General features: G+C 41.7%; 1 protein-coding gene across 2 annotated transcripts in view; it reads right to left on the reverse strand.

The window, feature by feature from the left end:
* The window catches only part of Sox6 (SRY-box transcription factor 6), a 485,425-nt gene that overhangs the window by 96,411 nt on the left and 368,122 nt on the right, over positions 1-20,892 (reverse strand). The window contains exons 8-9 of one of the 2 annotated variants that reach the window (XM_008853529.2): positions 20,226-20,305; positions 18,752-18,874 (exon numbers count right to left, since the gene is read on the reverse strand). In XM_008853529.2, the coding sequence (XP_008851751.1) occupies positions 18,752-18,874; positions 20,226-20,305 (203 nt within the window). The remainder of the gene's footprint in view (positions 1-18,751; positions 18,875-20,225; positions 20,306-20,892) is intronic. The other variant, XM_008853528.2, reaches the window with a different exon arrangement.

Below are 20,892 nucleotides of genomic sequence, written 5' to 3' on the forward strand. Positions count from 1 at the left end.
TGCTTTTTTACAAATATCTTTTCTTTCAGGATGCTAAATAAAGTATGCAAACATGTAATGCATTACTTATGGAAATAAAAGCAAGTCCCGGAAACAACTGGTAATTTAGTCCACAGAGTAAGATATTCAAAGAAGTGATAATGGGGCGGTGAGAACCAGCACTGTGGCTGAGAGCAGCTCTGCGCCTGCTTCCAAGAGCTGGGCTGGCACTGCTGAAAGAGCCACTTCTCTAAATGCGCTCCAAGCCACACAGTTTGCATCAGTGATGGCCTTTCACTTGATCAGCGAAACCTGAGACAAGTACACCCCAATTCTACCGAGAGGATGGGAAAGGCTGTCCATGGGCACAGAGTTTGGGTCTGAAACTGTGTTATTTCTCTCAAACTAAGAGTCATAAGGTAATTTTAATGGATATATATATATATAGATAGATAGATAGAGAGAGAGAGAGAGAGAGAGAGAGAGAGAGGGAATACATGTATTGTTTGTATAGATGCTAGTTTAACAGTATTTGGAAGTATAATTCGGTCATTCATTCATTAAAAATTTATTTGCTGAGTGGTTACTATGGGCCAGGTACTGGCAGATTTTAGAAAAACACAAGGAGGGCTTTGTGGACAACGGTGGAAGAAGACAGATTAATCAGAATACATACATGCAGTTCTGTGCGTTACATGTACTACAAAATAGAGAAGAAACCAGTATGTGAGTGTGGTGGGCTGTTAGAACCCAGAGAGGCAACGAAACTCAAGAGAAGGGGACATTTGGGTAAAGTCCTGAACGAAGTGAAGGATGTGGGGGCCCCACGCTCAGGCAGAGACGGTGTGCGTGGAAATCTTGAGGCAAAGCTGTCCTTGGCTTGGAAGGGTTCAGAAGGCACAAGGAGGTGGGGGGCGAGGAGCAGAGGGGTGTGATCCAGGCACCCGAGGGGCTACTGTGTCAGGCAGACAGCAAGGGGGTGATCCTGCAGGCCGTATCAGTACAAAATGGACTTTGGATCCCACGCTGAGTTTCTGGGTTTCTAGGAAACACCATGTTAAAACAACATGGCCGACCTGGAACTCCCTCAGCAGTGCCCACACGGGAATCTGGAGACACGCCAGGCTGCCTCGCCTCGTCTACCATGACTGCCAAGGAACCAGATGCTGTTGCTTGAAAAATATTCTACAACTGCCCAGAGTCTCTGCTCTTCAAATTCCATCCATAATGAAGCTTCCAAAATAACACAGAATAAAGACAAATATAAACAACTATGTACTTTTTTAAATTAAATTGTTAAAAAAAATAGATAAGGAAAACAAAAATTGTAAAAAGTGTAACATTTTCTAGACGTTACCTTTCTGCTTTAATCATCCAACAACACAAATGTTGCTGACTGGAAATGAATCTGTTCTATAAAGTATTTTTGCTGTTTTCATATGGAACTTGGTTTTGAAACCTCAGCAGCCTTAAGAATGCTAGTAAATAGAGTTTATACTAATAATATATTTTATATTAATACTAAAGTAAAATTTCGTTTTCTTAACTATTGTAGGAGATAAGGAAGTATTTTGAGTTCATTTCTAAGTAACCAGGTAAATGACAAAGAATATGTAAAACATTCTCTTCTTAATTCTGTCCTATTTTCTTTTATATATTCTTTAAATTCACGTACTTTGCCCTATTTCAGGGCAATCTCCATTGTCACTTTTTAAACAGCAAATTATTAGTATTGCCAATTGAGAACTTTGTCATATTTTGTAGTATGTAAATATGCCATCTGTATCCTACAGTAATACCCACAGCTTGCCCTCTAATTACCTTGTACACAGCAACCATAGTGAAACTCATTCTAATAGTGGGTAATCAGCACACAAATGCTTACTGCCACTAGATATGATACTGATACATATCTGAATAATTCACCTTGAGAGTTTCCTATAGCAGATGAAGCAGAGTTAACTAAGATAAAAGACTGATAAGATTTCAAATAATAAAGTTCTATTCGTTGCTCTGGGAAGTGGGCTAGCATAGTACCTAAGAATGGGCACTGCTTAGTCAACACCTCTGCTTGCTAACTGTGTGAGCTTCAGTAAGCCATTTAATCTCTCAGACCTTTAAATTCCACAGATGGAAAACAGAGATAATAACCGAACCTACTCCAAAGAGTAGGAGTAAATGAATTAACCCACACGACATATTAGACCCAGAACCTGTACTTACAGCACACTCTCTTTAAGACAGGGCATTCTTAGGGTTGAGGCTGTAGCTAGGTGACAAAGCACTTGCCTAGCTTGCAGGAGTCCTAGATTCAATCTCCAGTACCGGCGGTGGGGGCATTGTTGATTGGGAATATAGTGCATTGGTTGAGCATTTTGCCTAGCAAGCTCAAAAGCCCTGGGTTCGATCCTCAGCACCAGAAACAAAAGCAAATAAACAAATAGCCAGGAAAACAATTAATAGTCTAATGAAAGCATTTTCAAATTACTGACACGCCATTACTGGGAGCAGTTTTGACTAAGGGCACTGAGCTGAACTTTGCTCAACTTAAAGCCCCAGAATTAGACCCTTTGTTAACTAAAAGCTAAAATATTAACATGAACAGAATGGACCCTTATCCCTGCAATATGGGGAGTGTCTGAGCTACTGGTTTCTGCTGTGCATTGAGTAATGTCTCCTCCTTCCAGACCGTTCCTTTGGGCCAGTATCGGATGTTGTGCACTGAAGAACTACCATGTTCATGCTGAGGGTCACTGTGGCAGACTGATAAAAATTTCCCCTCTCTCTGGCAGCAGGGAAGGCCCCTCAGCTGTTCATTTAGGGAGCAGGAACTTTGTTTGGCCTTTATTTTCATTGTCTATTCTTGGACAGAGAAAAATTTTTAAACATTCAAAACCCTAATTATTTGCAGGGGGGGTATTCCAAACCTCACTGTCTCCTTCCAGCCTACTGTAACACTCCCTCCCTGAATTCTCTATGATGTCAAATCACAGCTTTAGTCTGTTAAGAGGGCATAATTCCAATGGACCATGGAATATTTATGTCTCTGTGCAGCTCTTTGAAGGAATAATCTTATGTTTCTGTGCCTGTCTTGGGTCAGAGGTTCAAATCAGCACTTCTTTCTGCCATTCCTTATATGTTTTACGATAATTTACAGTGCAGGAGATGGATCATAAAACAAAAGTGTCTATTTTTCTTCAGCAACTAATTCCAGTTAATCAAAGATTTCTAGCCCCACAACTCAGCATGAAACTTTGTGTGGAAAATATGAGAAGAACAAAGCATTTTGTCAAGTGACACATCTTGTGATGTAAACACATATGTCTCTCAAAGGAAATTTTATCGTTCCCACATTATCGGCACACAGAAGGAGCATTCTTGTCGCAGACCTGGCGCGACTGTGGAGTCATCGTCGTTGGAAACAAGAGCCTGATTAGGTTCCCACACAGATATGAATAGACTCCCCCCACCCTCTTTTTTTTTTTTTTTTTAAGTGAAATAGCCGCTTTTATCCCTTTTTCAAACAGACTGGCAATTGTCACCCTAAAAACACTGAATTGTACTCGGGTAACAGTTGTTTCTGCTCTTTCTTTCTATCTTTTTAGAATCGGCCAATAGCATCGCTGTCCCTTCTGGTTGGTCCTCTTCTGGAAAGTCTGAGTTAATCCACAGCTGTGTGGATGTGAAAAAGGCCGAGTCTGCTGGGCCTCTCCTCTGCTAATAAAGTGCGCAGTCTGCTGGACAGATGTTAAGAGGGTCTGTTAAATAAGTCAGTGGCAGAGATCCTGACCTCTGCCAAGGAACATTTTATTATTCCAGAAAGGGGCATAATTACAAGACATTAACAATTAGAAGAACCATAGCTTTTCTTTATAGATTTTTTAACTCCATATTCCGTCATTTGCTTGGCATAAAGTGTCTAGGCACGTTCACTGGAAGCAATGTGCTCAGTATGATTGGGTGCAGCACATACTGCAGATTCTGGGAATCCTTAAATCCCAGGACATGGTCGGACCCTGGCTTTTCTTCAGTCTTCAGCAGTCTTGTTTATTCGGTGAGTATCACTCCACTATTTGCACAGTGTAACTTGCCACAGGGCCCCACTGCACTAAAGGGACTATCAGTCTGACCCGCACACGGCCCTCATGAACCCAGTGAAATGGGAAATGCAAACTGGAGATCACATTAACAGAGGCTATCGCGCAGTGAAGTTGTTCAGTAGACCCTATAGTGTCTTGCGGTTTCTGGTGTGAGTAAAATCATGTGTATTGCAGGCACTGTGAATTCTCTAGTGTAAAAGGCATGCTGCTCTCTAACCTTATGCCGACCTCCCATCTTACCTATGACTGCTCCTGCACACTCACTCTGGACCAGCTTCTGAAAGTGCCCAGCTGTCTATGGCTGTTGGCCCCATGGGACAGCTGTTCTCTGTCTGGAGAACTTCTCTGTGTCTCTATCATTGCGAATCCCTCCCCACAAACCTAGTGAACTCACACTCTCCCTCCAGGAGTATTACCAAGGTGTCTTCCAGGAAGATTGCCAGAACTCCACCAGGCAGAGCTAAGCACTTCCTCCTCCCACAGTGTTCTCAATCTGGAGACACTTCTCTTTTAACAGTCATCGCATTGCTTGCTAGATCACAGGCCTTCTGAGGGCAAGGATTCGCTTTTATTGATTTTAGTAAGCCCAAATAGAAAAGGGTGCTTACTACATAGTAGACATTTAATAAACATTTGAGGAATTAATGTATGGGAGAATTAATTAAATAATCTTTTTATCATGCCTAACAGCACTGTAACAGGGTTTATTTGGGTATTTTAATGGACCATTTTAATTACAACCAATTGCAAACAGACACACACACACACCACAAACACACACACACTCCGAGGCTCCTATCTACTTCCACCTAGAACAGGTGATAACACAAGATGTACTGTCTTCTTCGTCAGCTGTTTCAATTCAGTTCAATTCAGTCCAAAACTTATTTGCACGAAGCAATCAAACTTGCTCTTTGCGTCAATGCCTTGCATTTCTGTCACCTTAACCCAGATCGCTGATGCACTCCCGCAGCTTTGGGCAAGCTAATTCATCTCTCTGGGCCTCGATTTTGTCAAGTATAAAATCAAAAGATTTGCGTAGAGCCTGGCAGAGTACAAAGCACTTTCCAGGGAAATTTTCTTATGTGTCCTCACAAGTGCTCCGTGGAGGTATTATTCCTAAAGCCACAGGAGAAGCTGGGCATTGGGAAGATTCCTTTGACCAAAGTCAAGCAACTGGGGCTGGAGTCAGGACTTAACAGTTGAGACTGCTCAAGGCCGTGCTACCTTTCCAGCTCTGAATATCTGGGAGGTTTTACAATCACACTGTTGACCTGTGAAAACTTTCTTTCAATAGTTTCACTTTTTTTCTTTATTAGTGGGAAATCCAACATAATGCACCATAAATGCCAGCCAGTTGTGATTTCTACTGGAGATGGTCACATGGGACTTTGTGCTTTTTAACTCAGTAACAATCATCAGACACAGTCTAAGGCAACTCACAGTGCCTTGATAGAACCAGTTTTGTGAATAAATAAATGATAGTGTTTATACACATATACCAAATGAACACCCCTGTGTTATCCGTCCCCATCACTTTGAATCATTGCTTATTTACTTGCTCTCCCCCCTAGACTATAAGACACAGAAAGTTGCTTGGTTTGCTTGTTTGACATACACCTGAAGGACATCAGACATGATTCTAAAATATTTGTTGAATGAAGGGATTAGAGATACAAGTGTAAAGTGTGGAGGGAAATGGCACTGAGCATCTACTTGTATCAGACACTGTGCTTATATTATTTCATTTAATTCTCATAACCACCCTATGGGAGATGGTATTCCCATTTCACAGATGAGTAGACTGAGAATCAACAGAAATTCGTTCATGGTAAAACAGTTCTTTTAACTGCAAAGGTCTTGTGGAACTGCAAAGCACTGATGTTTGGAGATGCCAAGCCATTCCCTGAGGTATAGATAGAAAAGTAAGGCAAGCCACGATCAGCGAGAAGGCTCAGCAGGGAAACTCACTGGCTGTGTAAGGCTGATGGCCTGAGTTTGACTGACCCTCAGAACCCATGGTGGAAGGAGAGAACCAACTCCCAAGAGATGCCCTCTGACCTCCACACACACGCCATGGCAGGTCCATACACATACACATATCCACACACACCCACTAATAACAGAAAGAGCAAGTACATCCACTGCTACACAAAGGGCAGCTGTTTTAGCGGTGCTCCCAATTTGGTGATGCATAGTGTCCTAGGTCATAGCGAGGCTCCTCTGCACTTCTAGGCAGGTTCTGTGAGGAACTATAGGCAGATGGAGATACAGAACTTTAGGGTGCTTAGGGGAATTCCAGATGACTGCTTTGTTCTGAAGCACATCAATGCCTCTTTCTGAAGACTGCAGGTAAATGAATGAAAAACAGAGGCATTTCTATCCAAATCCACCACACGCACAGGCCTCTGTTGTCCTAATGAAGCTTCTCTCTGTCTGGTGCTATGTCTAAGCCAATCCCATAACTCCAGTGTGCAGAGACTGTCCTCTGGGACATAGAGTGAGACGACTTGAGCAGGTGACCAGCACCACCCCCAGGAGGGGTGCGTTTTGTCTCTGTGGTGTGGGCACCAGAGCTGCTCAATCTCCACAGGGCAATCTGGACCCGATGAGGACTCCCGTGCCACTCAGTGGTGGTATGTCTCCTTTATTTTACAGTTGTATTTTTTATTTAGTTGCTCCTTCTTCAAGCAGACCAAGTGATAATCCATGGGGATGGGATGCTAAACCTCGTTTCCTACAGAGTGTTTAAATGGGGCATCGGAGAAGGAGTTTGATACAACTCAATGACTGACTGAAGTAATACCTTTGTCCATTTGAGCATTAAATGGCCCGTTGAAATACAGCTTAGTTTAGAGGGAATTTCCGAAGAGTATTTTCTAATTTTTCAAGAAGTTTCTCTCCCAGCTGACTAGATCAGAGCTTGGAAGATAGAGCACAGTCACGCCCCTGCCTCTCAGACCAGCCTTGCCAGTGTTAATTAAACACAAACCCCAGGATAGGAGGGGCGGTCCACCACTAGATCCCTGCAAGCACAAATGACTGAGATCTATTATGAGAAGGCATCCCTGAGCGCGGAGGTCTCACTAATGAAAAAATCTAAGAGGCAAAGCAACATAATGTGACAACAGTTCATCACAAAGTACATTTTAAACTACCTATTTCCATATCCATTGTGCTTAAATACACATATCATAAAGGAAATTGGCATAACAGATGGTTTCAGCTTTGGGTAGCAAAGGCAGGCTAGTTTTCACTTGATAGAAATAGTAAAAGCCACCACGCAAACAAGTCGGTCTCTCACCTAAAAGTCTGCTTCCCCTCAAGTTAGAGAACTTTCCCCAGTGACTACAAGTGTCAGCATATTTCTCCTTTTATCAGATGCCGTATCTTCTACAAGCATTAACTGGACAAGTTGCCCAAACTCTAAAAATGGAGCTTGCTGAACTGACATTTCTCTACTGGCCACTTTAAATTAGAAAACTCTTCAGCTGCTCTAATGGTTCTGAAAGTTTCATACACTGTCTGGAGCTATTTGTAAATTAAATCGTTTAAAATAAAGCTCTTTAATACTCCATAATCAGTCTTGTCTCTTGGAACATGACTTTACTATAAATGCTCCTTCCTGACTCCTATTGTCCCAAGATCCCCGGGAAGGAGGCAGCCAAGCGATAATTCAACATTATCGCTGCCTCAGTGCACTAATCGCTTAAAAAGCAACGAAGACTCCAAGGCTTGGTGCTCTCTGCCCCTTGGCTCCTGCAGCCGCCTGGCCCCAGGCAGGCATGGCGACCCAGCCAGATGTCAAGAGGAATACCCAGCTCCTTGTGCAGCAGGCGCTCATTCCGGTATGGTCGAACATCTGCTTCCTCTGCTGGCGTGCAACCTACTGAACACGCTCCACAGGCTGTGCGGGGAGGGGATGTCCAAGGACACCATCCCCAGCAACTCCAGGAGGGCCATCAAAACTCTGAGACTGTAGACAGCCCCAGAAACTGCAAAGGACTGGGGCCGCACACACAGCACCAGCCTTCTGAGCATCTCCTCAGAGTAGGAAGAAGGCTGCAGAGTAGGACGCGGCCTCTGCAGGGCTCCCCTTCTTGGAGGCTGGAAGCTGCATCTAGAGTAAGCTGGAAATGTGCAAAAGTATGCAAACTCCTTGGGATCCTGAAAAAACCATGTTGACTTTGAAATGTTTCTCCTTTATCATTTAATTAAATCCCCTTCGGTTCACTTACATTTTACCATAAGAGGGGAGTAAGTTCTGTCAGAATTCCTAAATGACTGTGCATCCTGCCAGCATTGTGTTTCCTGCCAGTCAGCAGAGTGTAAAGCAAAGAATCCTCACTGAGGAGTCAATTCTAAAACCACTCAGCCACCTACTGTAGCCCTGCTCTGTTAACCAGGTAAGTGATGTGGTCCAAGTCACCCAGTGCACCCGGGCTTCAATCACTTCTTCGAAAATATGGGCTAACATTAAAACACAGTTCTTACAAAGGCTGGATACAAATTGCCTTTTAAACTGAAAAATAGGTGTTCTATAGGCATGTGTATGTATATAAGTGTGTGAGCATGTACAATATTCACAATACTCTGTCGTTAGTTTAATTAGCGTACAAAGTAATGGGTTTCATTGTGATATCTTCTGCATATGGATCATGCTAGTTGGTCACTATTTCACGATACTTTTATATAGCTTTTGCTTTGATTTAGAAGAAAATTCAGATTCCCTTTGTATCACTCATACACAGGTTCCACGCTTAGAATGCCCACATTCATGCTATGGGCTCCTAGGAAACTGCCTCCTATAAATCTAATGAATAACTCCCAGGTCCTTCCTCATCAAATTTCATATCCACTTCATTCTGAAAGATCTGTATACCATTCAAGTCAAAAATAGCATCCCCTTGTTCAAAGCCAAGCACATAATGTGCTTAATGCTGCCGAGAAGAGCTGTGGCTCTTGTCAGAGCTAACTGGTCAGAATAAAACTTTTGATTTTGAAGATCAAAATGTAGCAAATGGATAAAACAACAGAATAGGCCTTACTTTTTAACAATCTGCCCATCTGAAAGCAGGTGGACAGGCAGGGACCTGGGTGAAGTGGGCGAAGATACTTCTGCTACGGTGAGATTTTGCCTGCCTGATTCTTTCCTCTATTTATCCGCCCCCAACACTAAGATTCAAGCTCTGTGAGGACAAAAGAGGGTTTTTGATATTTCCCAGTATCTAACAAGGTTTTTCTCAAGGTTAGCACCACTGACATTTTAGGCAGGGTGAGTTTCTGCTGTGCGGCTCCCTAGTGGACTGTGGAGTACTCACAAATATCTATCTTGTCTCTTCCCATCCCATGCCACACATAATCTCCCTGCCCCCTGCCAATCAAAACAAAGTGTCTCCAGACTCTGGCAATAAAGCCCTTTAAGAGAAAATTGTCCCCCTTGCCAGGCATGGTGGATCTCCGTGAGTCAAGGCCAGCCTGGTCTATATAGAGTTCCAGATCACTCGGTACTGCATGCTGAGACCTTGGAGGGAGGTGGGGGGAGGGAGAGAGAGAGAGAGAGAGAGAGAGAGAGAGAGAGACCCCCAGTTGAACAGTATCTGATATGTAAGTAACAGGCACTGAATAAGTATTTGTTGAATGATTGAATCATTAAGTTTCTTGTGTTTTTATTTGTTTACAAACTTTGAAGAAAACATTAACTTTAGAGGAGTTTTAGGCTGACTACAAAATAAAGGTACAGAGATTTCCCATATACCTCCAGCCCCAACACCTGATTATCAACATCCTCACCAAAATAGTATATTCCTCATAGCTGGTGAGGATAAGCCTACACTTGTTTATAGTGAACCAGAGGGCACAGTTTACAAGAGGGCCACTCCATGTCCTAAGGTCTATACATTTCAGCAGAGCTATGGTTTTCATACAGGGCATTTTCCTGAAATCTGTGTTCTGCCTAGTCACCTCTCTATCCTCAAACACACATATCCACAAATATTTTTACTGACTCCATAGTTCTGCTTTTTCTGGAAGGCAAATAGTCGAAATCATATAATATGCACCAGTTTTCAAATTTACTGAGAATGATCTTATAAAATCTCTTGGAGATATATTTTGATACAACTTTAATATAACAATAAGTTGAGGGTTTTTTGTTTCATTTTGTTTTGCTTTGTATTTAATTTCTGGAGACAGGGTTCATGTCATCCTAGGTGTGCTCAGTGTTTGCTATGTGACAAAGGCTGGCCTTGAACTCCTTTACCCCAGAGTGCCAGGATTACAGGCATGTGTCACCCTGCCTAGCTTAACTAGGGTTATTTTAATAGTCATGTCCAAGTGGATTTTTAAGTAATATGAATTTTAAAAATATGTACTATTTCATTCTTTAACTTAGGGGAGTCAGTAAAGTAGTAGAAATTTGATAAAATTTCTAGATGAAAAACAGCTCTATTTCAAAGTGGACTCAAATGAGAGCTGTGTACTAGCATTCTGTAGGAAATGAGCTAGTCAAACACACAGGTATATCGTTAGTAAGTTTTTCATGCTTGTTTGTCATTTACTATAGTTTTATTTCATCCTGTACAAGGTTGATAGCTCCAGGGAATCACCTGCAAGTAGGATCATGGTCTAGGTCAATTTATACAACAGAGCACCAAGCTTTAGGTACAGGTATTGCGGTCAGTGTAAGAGAAACCCCACAGTGAATGACCTCTTACACAAATTACCAGAACTTAAGAATTCTAGTTTGAAGATTTGCTTCACCAAATGATCAGGAAGGTGGACTCCTTGGGAAATTTATTTAGTTCTAGTTAACTTTTTATTTTTAGTTCATTAGATGGAAATACAAAATTTAGCTAAATCTATATTAATTGATTATGATATAATGAAATCATGTTTATAAAGCTAGGGAAAGAGGGTGTTAATTCCTTTCAATTTAATGCACGATAACCAATATTGCCAATCATAAAGAATGGAACATACACAGATTGTTTTTATAGATGCAGCATTCAGCACAGTAGAGGTTTAGTGTGAACTGAGAAATGCCCTCACTAAGTTTAGAAACACACACACACATACACACACACACACACACTCACTCACACATACAGAACTAGTTATCATAAACCTTATAATCTAGAATGACCAAAATAAATTGAGATGATTTCAAACACATAGAGTTTAAATATTGCAAACCTTCCGTGAATTTATAATTAGTAGACATTACAGACGTGCAGAGCACTAGCATTGAGTTCTCCTGTGACTAGAACAGGAAGGTTGATCTGTGAGAGAACTGACACCACTGTGTTAGCCCCGGGGGTCAGAATTTCTGTGATGCACTCAGGTTATGTGTATGAGCGAAACCTCCCAACCTCACCTCCAGCTTTCCAATCTCTTTTATTTACCATACTCTAAGAAGTATTTTAGTCTTGACCAGTATTTTCTATTACCTGATAGGTCAAAATAGCTTATGATGCCTTTTTCTGATACAAATTTCTGAAATGCTGACTATCCTAACTCATCCCATCATGAAAGACTGGAGGAAACCTAGAAGAGAGCATTTTATTCTCCAACTTTTGAACACAGCCTTCCCCATGTGACGCCTCTACGTTGCAGTGTATACATGTGCAGGGAATAGCAAGCCCAAATGCCATAAGCTTATTTAGTAAAACAACAATGGAAACCATCACTGTCTATTCACATCCAAGCACAACTGTCCTTCGGTATAAGTGGCAGATATTTCCTTGCCCCTCCCCAAGTACCACATCTCTGGCTGCTCAAGAGCCTTATATAAAACATGTGAGCTTTGTACATAACCTATACATATCCTCCTGTGTTTCTTAGATCATCTCTAGATTCCTTGTAATGCTTAATGTAATGTAAGTGCTGTGTAAATACTTTACTGTATTATTTAGAAGTAATCACAAGAATAACCGCACATGTTCAGTACAGATGCACATTGTTTTGAAACACTTTCTCCTCACTGAATCCATAGATTGCAGAGCCCACAGATGATGAAGAGTTGACCGTTTTTGCATACTGGGAGTTTCCTGTTGAGTTGGAATGGCTGATGGGACCTGGAGCTAAATGTTGATTGGTGGAACTCTTCACATTAGAGGAAATGCAGGCTACAGAGGTTTTGTAATTCCAGTGTGCTGGCATCTGTGGAGCTATCCCTGGGATCACTAGCTGAATTCGTCACTTATCAAATAGCAAACAGAAAATCTCAGGGCTCAGTGTAAGAAGAGCCAAGTCTCTCAGTTTGGGGTTTTGCCTAGAAACTAACTGAAGATCAGCTATTCAGAAGAAAATCCAGTTCACCCAATGTTCTGATCATTTCTGGATGAGTATAAGCTGCTTCACCTACTATAGCAACAAGTCACATTTCTAAGGACTAAACATGTGCTTGTATCTTGCACACTCTTCTCTAACTTGTTTATATTTCCTTTAGCCCCAGTCAGGCTAAGTTTCCCTTGGAACCTGCACATGTTCTTAAAAAGCCAACTAGAAATGAAAAGTTCTTTACATACACACAGCACTCAATCAACATAGAACAGTTTTCAAGGAAGCCTAGATTCCAGGTAGCCACCAAAGATGAAATTCATTAATTCATTCAGTTTACTAAATACTGTGCTAAGCAATGTTGGGATTTTACATTGAAAAACAAAGAAAGACATACATAGTCTAGTCTAATAGATTTGGCTTGGAGGTACTTTCTGATGTTGGAAAGATTTTATTTGGTCTGATGATGGTTCACCCACATTTAGGGAAATACAATTGATCAATGTTTCATGATCCCATATGTGATCCATGGTGACCCTGGGGGGATCTATTATGTGCCTTTTACAATGAAAAGACTGATGAAAAGAAGCATTTTGAAAACCAGGCCAGGCAACATAACAAGGAGACCATAGTGGAAACTCCAGCTCCAAGTTCCGATTCAGTATGTGGGGCACATTCCGCTAGCTGTGGCGTATCAACTCAGCTGCTGTGGACCTACACCCTTGAGAGTCAAGGAAGGAAGCTGAAGGACTGGTCAATAAAAAGCAGGCATTTCTCCTCAGAGCACAGCCTGCTGGTTGGTATCCTCAAGTCAAGCTTTGAATCAGCACCTTCCTCTTTTTCCCCTGGGTGGCTAGTCTTCAGTCTTTCTAATCAACTCTTTATTTAATCGTCTTCTCTATTACAAATTGCAGACTCCCAAGCCTTTTCAGTAAAGCTGAAAGCGCCCACCCATTCCCACCCCCACAATCTGCACTAAGGAATGTTTATAATTACTAAAGGAACACAGGGCATTAGCTACTCCAGAACACCTAAATACCGTACCAGGAAGACACACGCAGGTGTAGGCGTGAAACTGACAATATCATTTAAATAAAGTATGTGCTTTTCTCCTGTTTGCACAAACTTTATTGTTCTCCATCTTTGTAAACTTGGGGAGGCTTTTCTTTGAAGCCATAGAGAATAACCAACAAATAAAAGTGAGAATGTATTTCTATTGATTTTTTGAATTTTCACACTCACACCCTTCATTTAGGGCACTACCTGTATATCATTCTAAGAACCCGTCTGTTAAAATATTTCCCAACTAAAGCTTGGTGAGCTTTGACTGCTGGATAAAAATCATTCTCTAGAGCTAATGAAGACAGAAACTCTGCCTGTAAACAATATTAAGTTTGTTTTCTCTGGTGATTCGGAGAAGTAAGCAATCTGTCAGTAATACATTGAGTGAAATTACTTGTCTTGGAGGAAGGACTGCTGACAGTCACTTTATCTCAGGGCTGACCCAAACATCTCCCTGGTGACAAATTACTGCCTAACTTTGAAAAGGTAGCTAGCTGGCTTTAATTTTGATGGGTCTTTCAGAAGCCTTTATATCAATACTAAGTCTTTTGTTGTATTTTTTTAAAGGTTAACAAAAGTGCTTTTTGGGGAGACAGGTTTGAATTAATAAGCAGGAAAGAGAGAAAGAGAGAAGGAAGGAAGGAAGGAAGGAAGGAAGGAAGGAAGATAAGATAAACATAACTCTGTGCTCTTAACTGGTAAAAAATTGGATCTTTGAAGCCACTTTCTTCTTTCTACTATAAAAAATATGTGAAATAATTAAAGTTTTTAAAGTCTACCAAAAATTGCATTACTTTTACCAAAGGTTTTAAAATAGATTTTTCATGACCATTTTGGCCAAATGGCATATTGCCTGTGGGGGGGGAAGCAATGAATAATGCCTGCATTAAACATACACTTAAAAAATATTTTAGAATGCATGGTTGAATTTGTAGGATGGAAAAGCAAGGTAATAAAGATCCCAAACAACAATTAACACAGTCTTTAAACTGAGGGTACCGTCCTAATCCTGGGTCTAAGGACATGAAGTCTGGGGTTGTAACTAGTTAGGTTAAGGCTCCCTGAATAAAACATGAAGGGAGAATAACAAGGGAGATGAAATTCATTCTATAGTGCTGGGGTTGCTTGCCAGTCATAGCCTTGGAGCAGAAGAAAAAGAAGAAAGGAAGGAATAAAAGGAAAGAAGGAAGGATCAGGAAGGAAAGAAGGGAGGAAGGGAGGAAGGGAGGGAGGGAGGGAGGAAGGGAGGGAGGAAGGAAAAATAAGAAACAGAGAAAAACCTGCTATCATCTGGACGTAAGAAGCAGAACTGTTAAGCTTCAAGACTCTGTAGCGAAGCTGGTGTGTCAACTCCACATTAAGACGGGCAGCACCGCCAGTGACTGACTGGGTGACTGAACACATTACCCAGACAGTATTGTAGGAATTAATTTCCTTCAATAAAGTGATTTTTAAGGCTCATATATTTCACAATCTAAACATATGTCACTGTTTCATAAACAAAATAAATGGATTAAAATAATACATTACCAATATGCTGACATGTGGAGATATTTTAATTAGAAATTCTTAAGCTGTGTGGTATTTAACTGCTGTATTTGCTGAAGAGAAGCATGCATCATTTAATAAGAAGGCACCGGCAGGTGTGTCTCTTTGCACATAGCACCAGATTGTGTTTAATACAAGCTACAACTACGAGGCAACATTGCTCCCAATCAAAAACAAAACAAAGCAAGATGACCTTAAGGAGCTACGGCACTGAAAGTAACCACATGAAAGGAATCAACACACTGAAGCTACTTTTTCATTTATAAACAAAGACACCTTCAGAACTTGGTCCTGAGACGGTATTTCTTCAGCCTTGATCTACCACAATGATCCAAAGGCTGTATTTACATGGCTCCTCATTATTCGGGTCCCCTTTCCTTAATGCTCTTGTGGACTTACTTAAGGACCAGTGCTAACAGTGCTAAGGCAGGCAAAGGGCAGCTGGTTCAGAAACGCACATGGGCGAGCACAGGGAGTAAGTAGCAATGTAATATACTGTTTACTGAAGAAAGTGGCCTCTGTTCTGGAAAGGTCAAAAGCATTGTAACCTCAGAATTACAGTTTCTGATTGTTCCCAGGGTTAAATACATTATCAAAATTAATGGTTCGAGTCCCTCAGCCTTCAGATATACGAGAATTCATTCCTCCATCTGCTGAACCATTCAACTAAAAATAGCATCCTTTGGCCTCCTCTCTCCTAATACTGTGCCCCTGAGGCAGAGAAAACCAGGTCCTCGATCAGACAGAAGCATTAAAAACGCGCTGGTTTTGTGTCTTTCTCACTTTCAAGAAATAAAAAAGTGGAATATGCTAATATAAGGAGGGTCATTCGATTCCCAATGCCTTTTATCTAGTTCATCCAAATGTTCAGACGTCTAAGGTCTACAACTACAAGTATCACTCACATTTACTTGGGCACATTAATATTAGAAATGACAACTTTTGAAGGAACATAAAGTGCGGCATTAAGGAGGGAAAAAATTCAGTTCTGAGCAAGGTGTTTGTTGGGGGTCAATATGTCATATGGGGTATTCCTTTTAGGAATCGTTCTTTGTAAGTAAAACCAGGTGACACCACTTAGTACTAACAGTTTCTCATGATCTTGATTGTTGATAGCACCATGGCACTGCAGCTTGCCAGAGGGGGGAAACCCTACCTTAAAAAGAAGGCAGTGACTTCATAGCAATAAAGCAAGTTATTATTAAAATTTCCCTCTACCTTTGTTCTGGTTCTAAAATGTTCCTGTTGAGCATCTCAGATACAGGTGTATACCGTGCTGTTTAAAGAGGTCCCCCTAAATATGCCCTGTTCAGACCAGGAAATCTTGGGAAACCTACCTTTCATAAAAGGTTATTCTTCTCTAAGTAGCATACCATAGAAACAAACCTCAAAGGTTTACACACGTGCCGTGAAAAAATGTTTGAAAAAATGCAAAGGGGCTGCTCTTGCAGAGGACCCAGTTTCAGTTCCCAGCACCCACATGGCAACAAACAACTGTACGTAAGTCCAGTTCCAGGGGACCCGATGCCCTCCTCTGGCCTCTGCCAGCATCGCATGCATGGAAGCACTTACATGCCTGTAGGCCAGACACTCATACACATAGAAAAAAAATCAATACATTGTTTTAAAAAAGGAAAAACCCCACATGTTCTCCCTCATATGTGGATCCTATCCTATAATGCATATATGTTTATATGTAAAAGGCTGTACATGTGGACAGAGTGTAACAGCTAGAAAGGAGACTAAGAAGAAGTGACAGTGACGAGAAAGGATGGGACACAGGCAAAAGGCACAAGTCAGGAGGGGATGAAAGGCGAATTGCTTATCTAGTTTCAACTCTGTTATGGCTGTTTTCTTTTCTGTGGCAGGTGCATAAAAATGTAATGAATTGATGCTGAAAGTGTAAAACCCTAAGTGAAGTCCGTGGCTTCAGAACCATCATTCTAACTGTACAGAGTTCACTGAGATGCAGAGGGTTTGGGTCTGGATCAGTGTTTGAGTGACTACCTTGATCTAGCTGTGTAACATGACTTGTGAGATCATTACAATAAGCTAAATTTTATAACAAACAAATAAAAATTTAAAGTGGAGACAGGAGAACACATACAAAATTAAAACTCAGGATACTCTCAGGCCAGCTACATTTATGCTACAAAGGTCTGAAGCCCCTTGCATCAATGGATCTGCTGTTCAGCCTAACTGAAGTGATAGACCCACGGCACCTACACTCCTACACCAGCATTTGCACGCCTCTAGGAACTTCTGGCACCCCTACGTATGACAATGGCCTCCAGAAACACCAGATTTGACACACCAAGATTTGGTGATGATCAAGGAGATCGGGGGTAAACTGAAGTAAGGGGAGAGATTAGGTAGAAATCTAAGGGAAGAACAAAGGGACAGAACATGATGTCCCAACAGAGAACCAAGGGCACAGGGGAGAGGAAGCTGAGCTTGAACCAAGGCCATCTTCTTCCCCAGTCTCCTGGGCATCTCGCAGTTCCTCGGACTGGCCCACTGACCATCCAGAGTGGCTCAGCCTGCTGCCTGCCATCACATACAAGATTGCTCCTCAACTCCACTTGTCTCTCTCTTCAGCCCCCCTGAACGTAACAGATTTTCATAATGCCCAGGAATATGGCAGCCTTTCTATAGTCGACAGAAAGCCATGGAAAACGCTCTTCTGGCTCCAGAGAAGATGGCAGACACAGTCAGCCTGTGGCTAGTCCTGTCAGAGACCCCCAGGCCCTGCTTCTGTCACAGTGCAAGAAGCAGGAAGTGGCAGCAACACTAGGACTCTGCCTTGGGTCACTTCCCAGTGGGCTTTGAGCTCGTCCTCGTCCTCCTCCTTGGGTGTGATTGCCCCATTATTTCCCACCATTTTCTAGAAAGGTGGCTTGAAAAGACCCCACCAAGGGGCGGGGGGTCCTGTCATTCACAGCGACGTGATACGCTGAGATAACTAAAGGAGCTGAAAATAGGGTGTCAAATTTGGTATTTTGTTTTGCCCAGAAAATTAACCTTTTCTGAAAAATCAAGAGATCAATACATAGCTGGCAACCCTCCAATATCTGATAGTCCCACAGGAGAGGGGTGAAGTATGACATCACAGGGTAGAAGACTAGGGCCCTGCCACAAAGACTTCCTCTTCAAAGGGCACACATATGTCATTGTCTCCCAGGGCTACATACAGAGCTTTTCTGGAAGGTTAAATATGAAAGGGATATCATAGAAACTTAGGGGCAAAATGCTACCAGCCAGGCCCAAGCACCCCAATTCAGCCTGAGAACACTGTTAGGAAATCCAGTCGGCAGTTAGCAATCCCGGATAATAATCCTAATGCAGTGAATACATTACACCCTGGTCAGCTCACTTGACCTCTCTGCCCCTCATCTGTGTAGCTGTATACACAGACTTATATTTGATGGAATTTACAGAGTAAATAAATACGGTCAAATAAAAATGATTTTTAAAGTTTAAGTATCTTTTAAATGTAATACAATATTATAAATAGAAAAGATAAAAGGAGAAAAAGGCAGTTTTGCAGATGCTTATGGAGAATTTTCTTATAGACAGAAGTATATAACCTAATTCAAGGGCTTTCATTTATGTTTGGTTTTAATCTGAAGAAAAAGAAAAAGAAAAGCCTCCTTAGGAATCAGAAAGGGAAGGTTCAGTTTTAGCATTCAGGCTTTGAGTGTTTGTGGCTTTCTAAAAGGCCTTGAATATGCTGGAACCATCCAGTCCCCCACCCAAAGAAGCACCAATGGAAGCATTCATACCTCAATCTGTTTGTGGTTGTAAGAGTGGCCACCACCATGTTCAAAGGTGTCCAAATTCCTGCCAAAACGGTCACTTAGGCCCTTTAGCCTTGGGTTAATTTGTGGGTGGGAAACATGACCCTTCTGTTTAGTAGCAAATTCAGAAAAAAAAAAAAAAAAAAAAAACAAAAAAAAAAAAGACAAAACATACTGTCAGAACTCATGAAACAACACAGAATTCCTAATCCAGGGTACTGATCACATCAAAGAATGGGAAACAGTCTAAGACCCAGCCACTTTGTTTTGTAGAAACTTGGTCAAAGGATCTGCCGGTGGAGCTGGTTCCTTATGTCTGCCTCTGGACTAAGAAAACAGCCCACAGTACAGCTATGGGGCAAAGAGAACCTGCCCACCGGGAAGGTTCCTTTTAGATCTTTACTAGCTACTGGGGATCCAGGGTCAGCAGTGTGCAGGGTGAAGGTTTGTGGGGGAGTGGCTGCTCCTATCGGCAGGGTTCCTCCCTCACCAGGTGTCCCAGTGAGGTCTGTGACAGAAATGTTTAGCACTGCAAAAATTCTTAACTTACAGACTCAGGTGAAAATGTTTAAAGTGGGGGTTTTGGTACAATAATGGCACACTTTTTATGTTCAAATCTCATGGGCAATCGCCAACACAGAAGTAATGCCTGCCTAGAAGCTCTGCCCTAAATTTTCAAAGAAGAATCAAATATAATCAAATAAAACCTCTGTGAATTTGGTACCGCAAAATTCTAAATATTCTAACACAAAAGTCTGATGCTTAATTTTTTGTTTTATTCATTTAGATATATTCACATTTAAAGTCATTCATATGGAGGCAACAGAAGGCTTAAAGGCCGCCCAATCCTGTTCTAACCCCCTTTTGTTGTGAAGAAGGCGTAGGTGCGAATAATTTTTCAGTCAGCCTCCAAAACACATTCTCCTCAAGTTTAGTGAGAAGGCTGCTCATAGGGAGCTTGGTCAGTCACCAGGCCTAGACCTTCAACCCTGGAAAGAAGAAGGACCCGTTCGGGAGGGATGTGCTTGCACTCTGCTAATTAATAAAGGAACCAAAGACAACAGCTCCTTACTCTATGAGCTACCAGAGGGAAAGTGTCCGGTGTGGTTCTCTGAAGTTCACATGCTAAAGTCAATCTGGATGTAATGGAGACACAGATGAAAATCTGATAAGGAAAAAGCTAACACGTTCAACAACTAGCCACAAAAATGTAAAACTATTAACTAACCTGATAGAGACTCCACAGTACCAAATCATAATGTCACATTTCCCTTAAAGATGATTGGAACTGGCCATGTTGTCTTCTCCACGGTATGGTAAGTACATAAGGTGTTAATCCTGAGCTACTGCGCTTAAAACATTTAACATTCAGGCTATTATTTAGCATACAGCTGGTTTGCAGTTTTCCACTAAAGCACTGGCTCCTCTCCCACATTTTTTTTTTCCTCCTGGCACTTACCTGGAGCTGTAAAGGGCTGAGTCCAGAAGCAGCCGCAGCTGCCATTGTTGATGGAATGAACTGTACGGGGTAGTTATCACCTGTCGGAGAGAACAATGCACACAGGTTTAGACAATGCACAGGGAATCACAGCACACAAGTACAAACATGGTCCTTGGATTGCCTGAGCTTTACAGCATTGCTCTAAGCCCAGACATCTGCAGAAACAAAAGGCTTAGCTGGGCACAGACTTGCGCTGCCACCCTGGAACTTTTTGTTAACAGATAGCTGGTGGGCAAACTGGCAAAACATGAATGTGATGTTGAAAAAAATTAAATGTGCAATTCAAGCATGTTCGCTCCATTACCAATCTTGTACTACATCATTTTTTTAAGAGTAAAAAAAATATCTTAGAGCCAGGCTGACACTCAGTACACTGTGAAAACAGAGGCTTTTCTATTAGAACAACAAGAAGTTTTGGCTTCGTAGGCGAAGCAGAGTATCGGCATCCAAGACAGACTACTAGCTATTGACTGGCCAGAACTCTACATTTTATTTTATAAAAAGTAAACAAAACATTAAAAAAAATAACATCTTTACTATGAGGGGGTGAGAGTGCGGTGAATCTTATCCACGGGCAGTATGCGAAATGCCTGGTTTCCTTTGTGACATGGAAATCCTATCTTGG

The sequence above is a fragment of the Nannospalax galili genome, unplaced genomic scaffold, assembly GCF_000622305.1.
Source record: "Nannospalax galili isolate Female #2095 unplaced genomic scaffold, S.galili_v1.0 scaffold44, whole genome shotgun sequence".
NCBI classification, from domain to species: Eukaryota; Metazoa; Chordata; class Mammalia; order Rodentia; family Spalacidae; genus Nannospalax; species Nannospalax galili.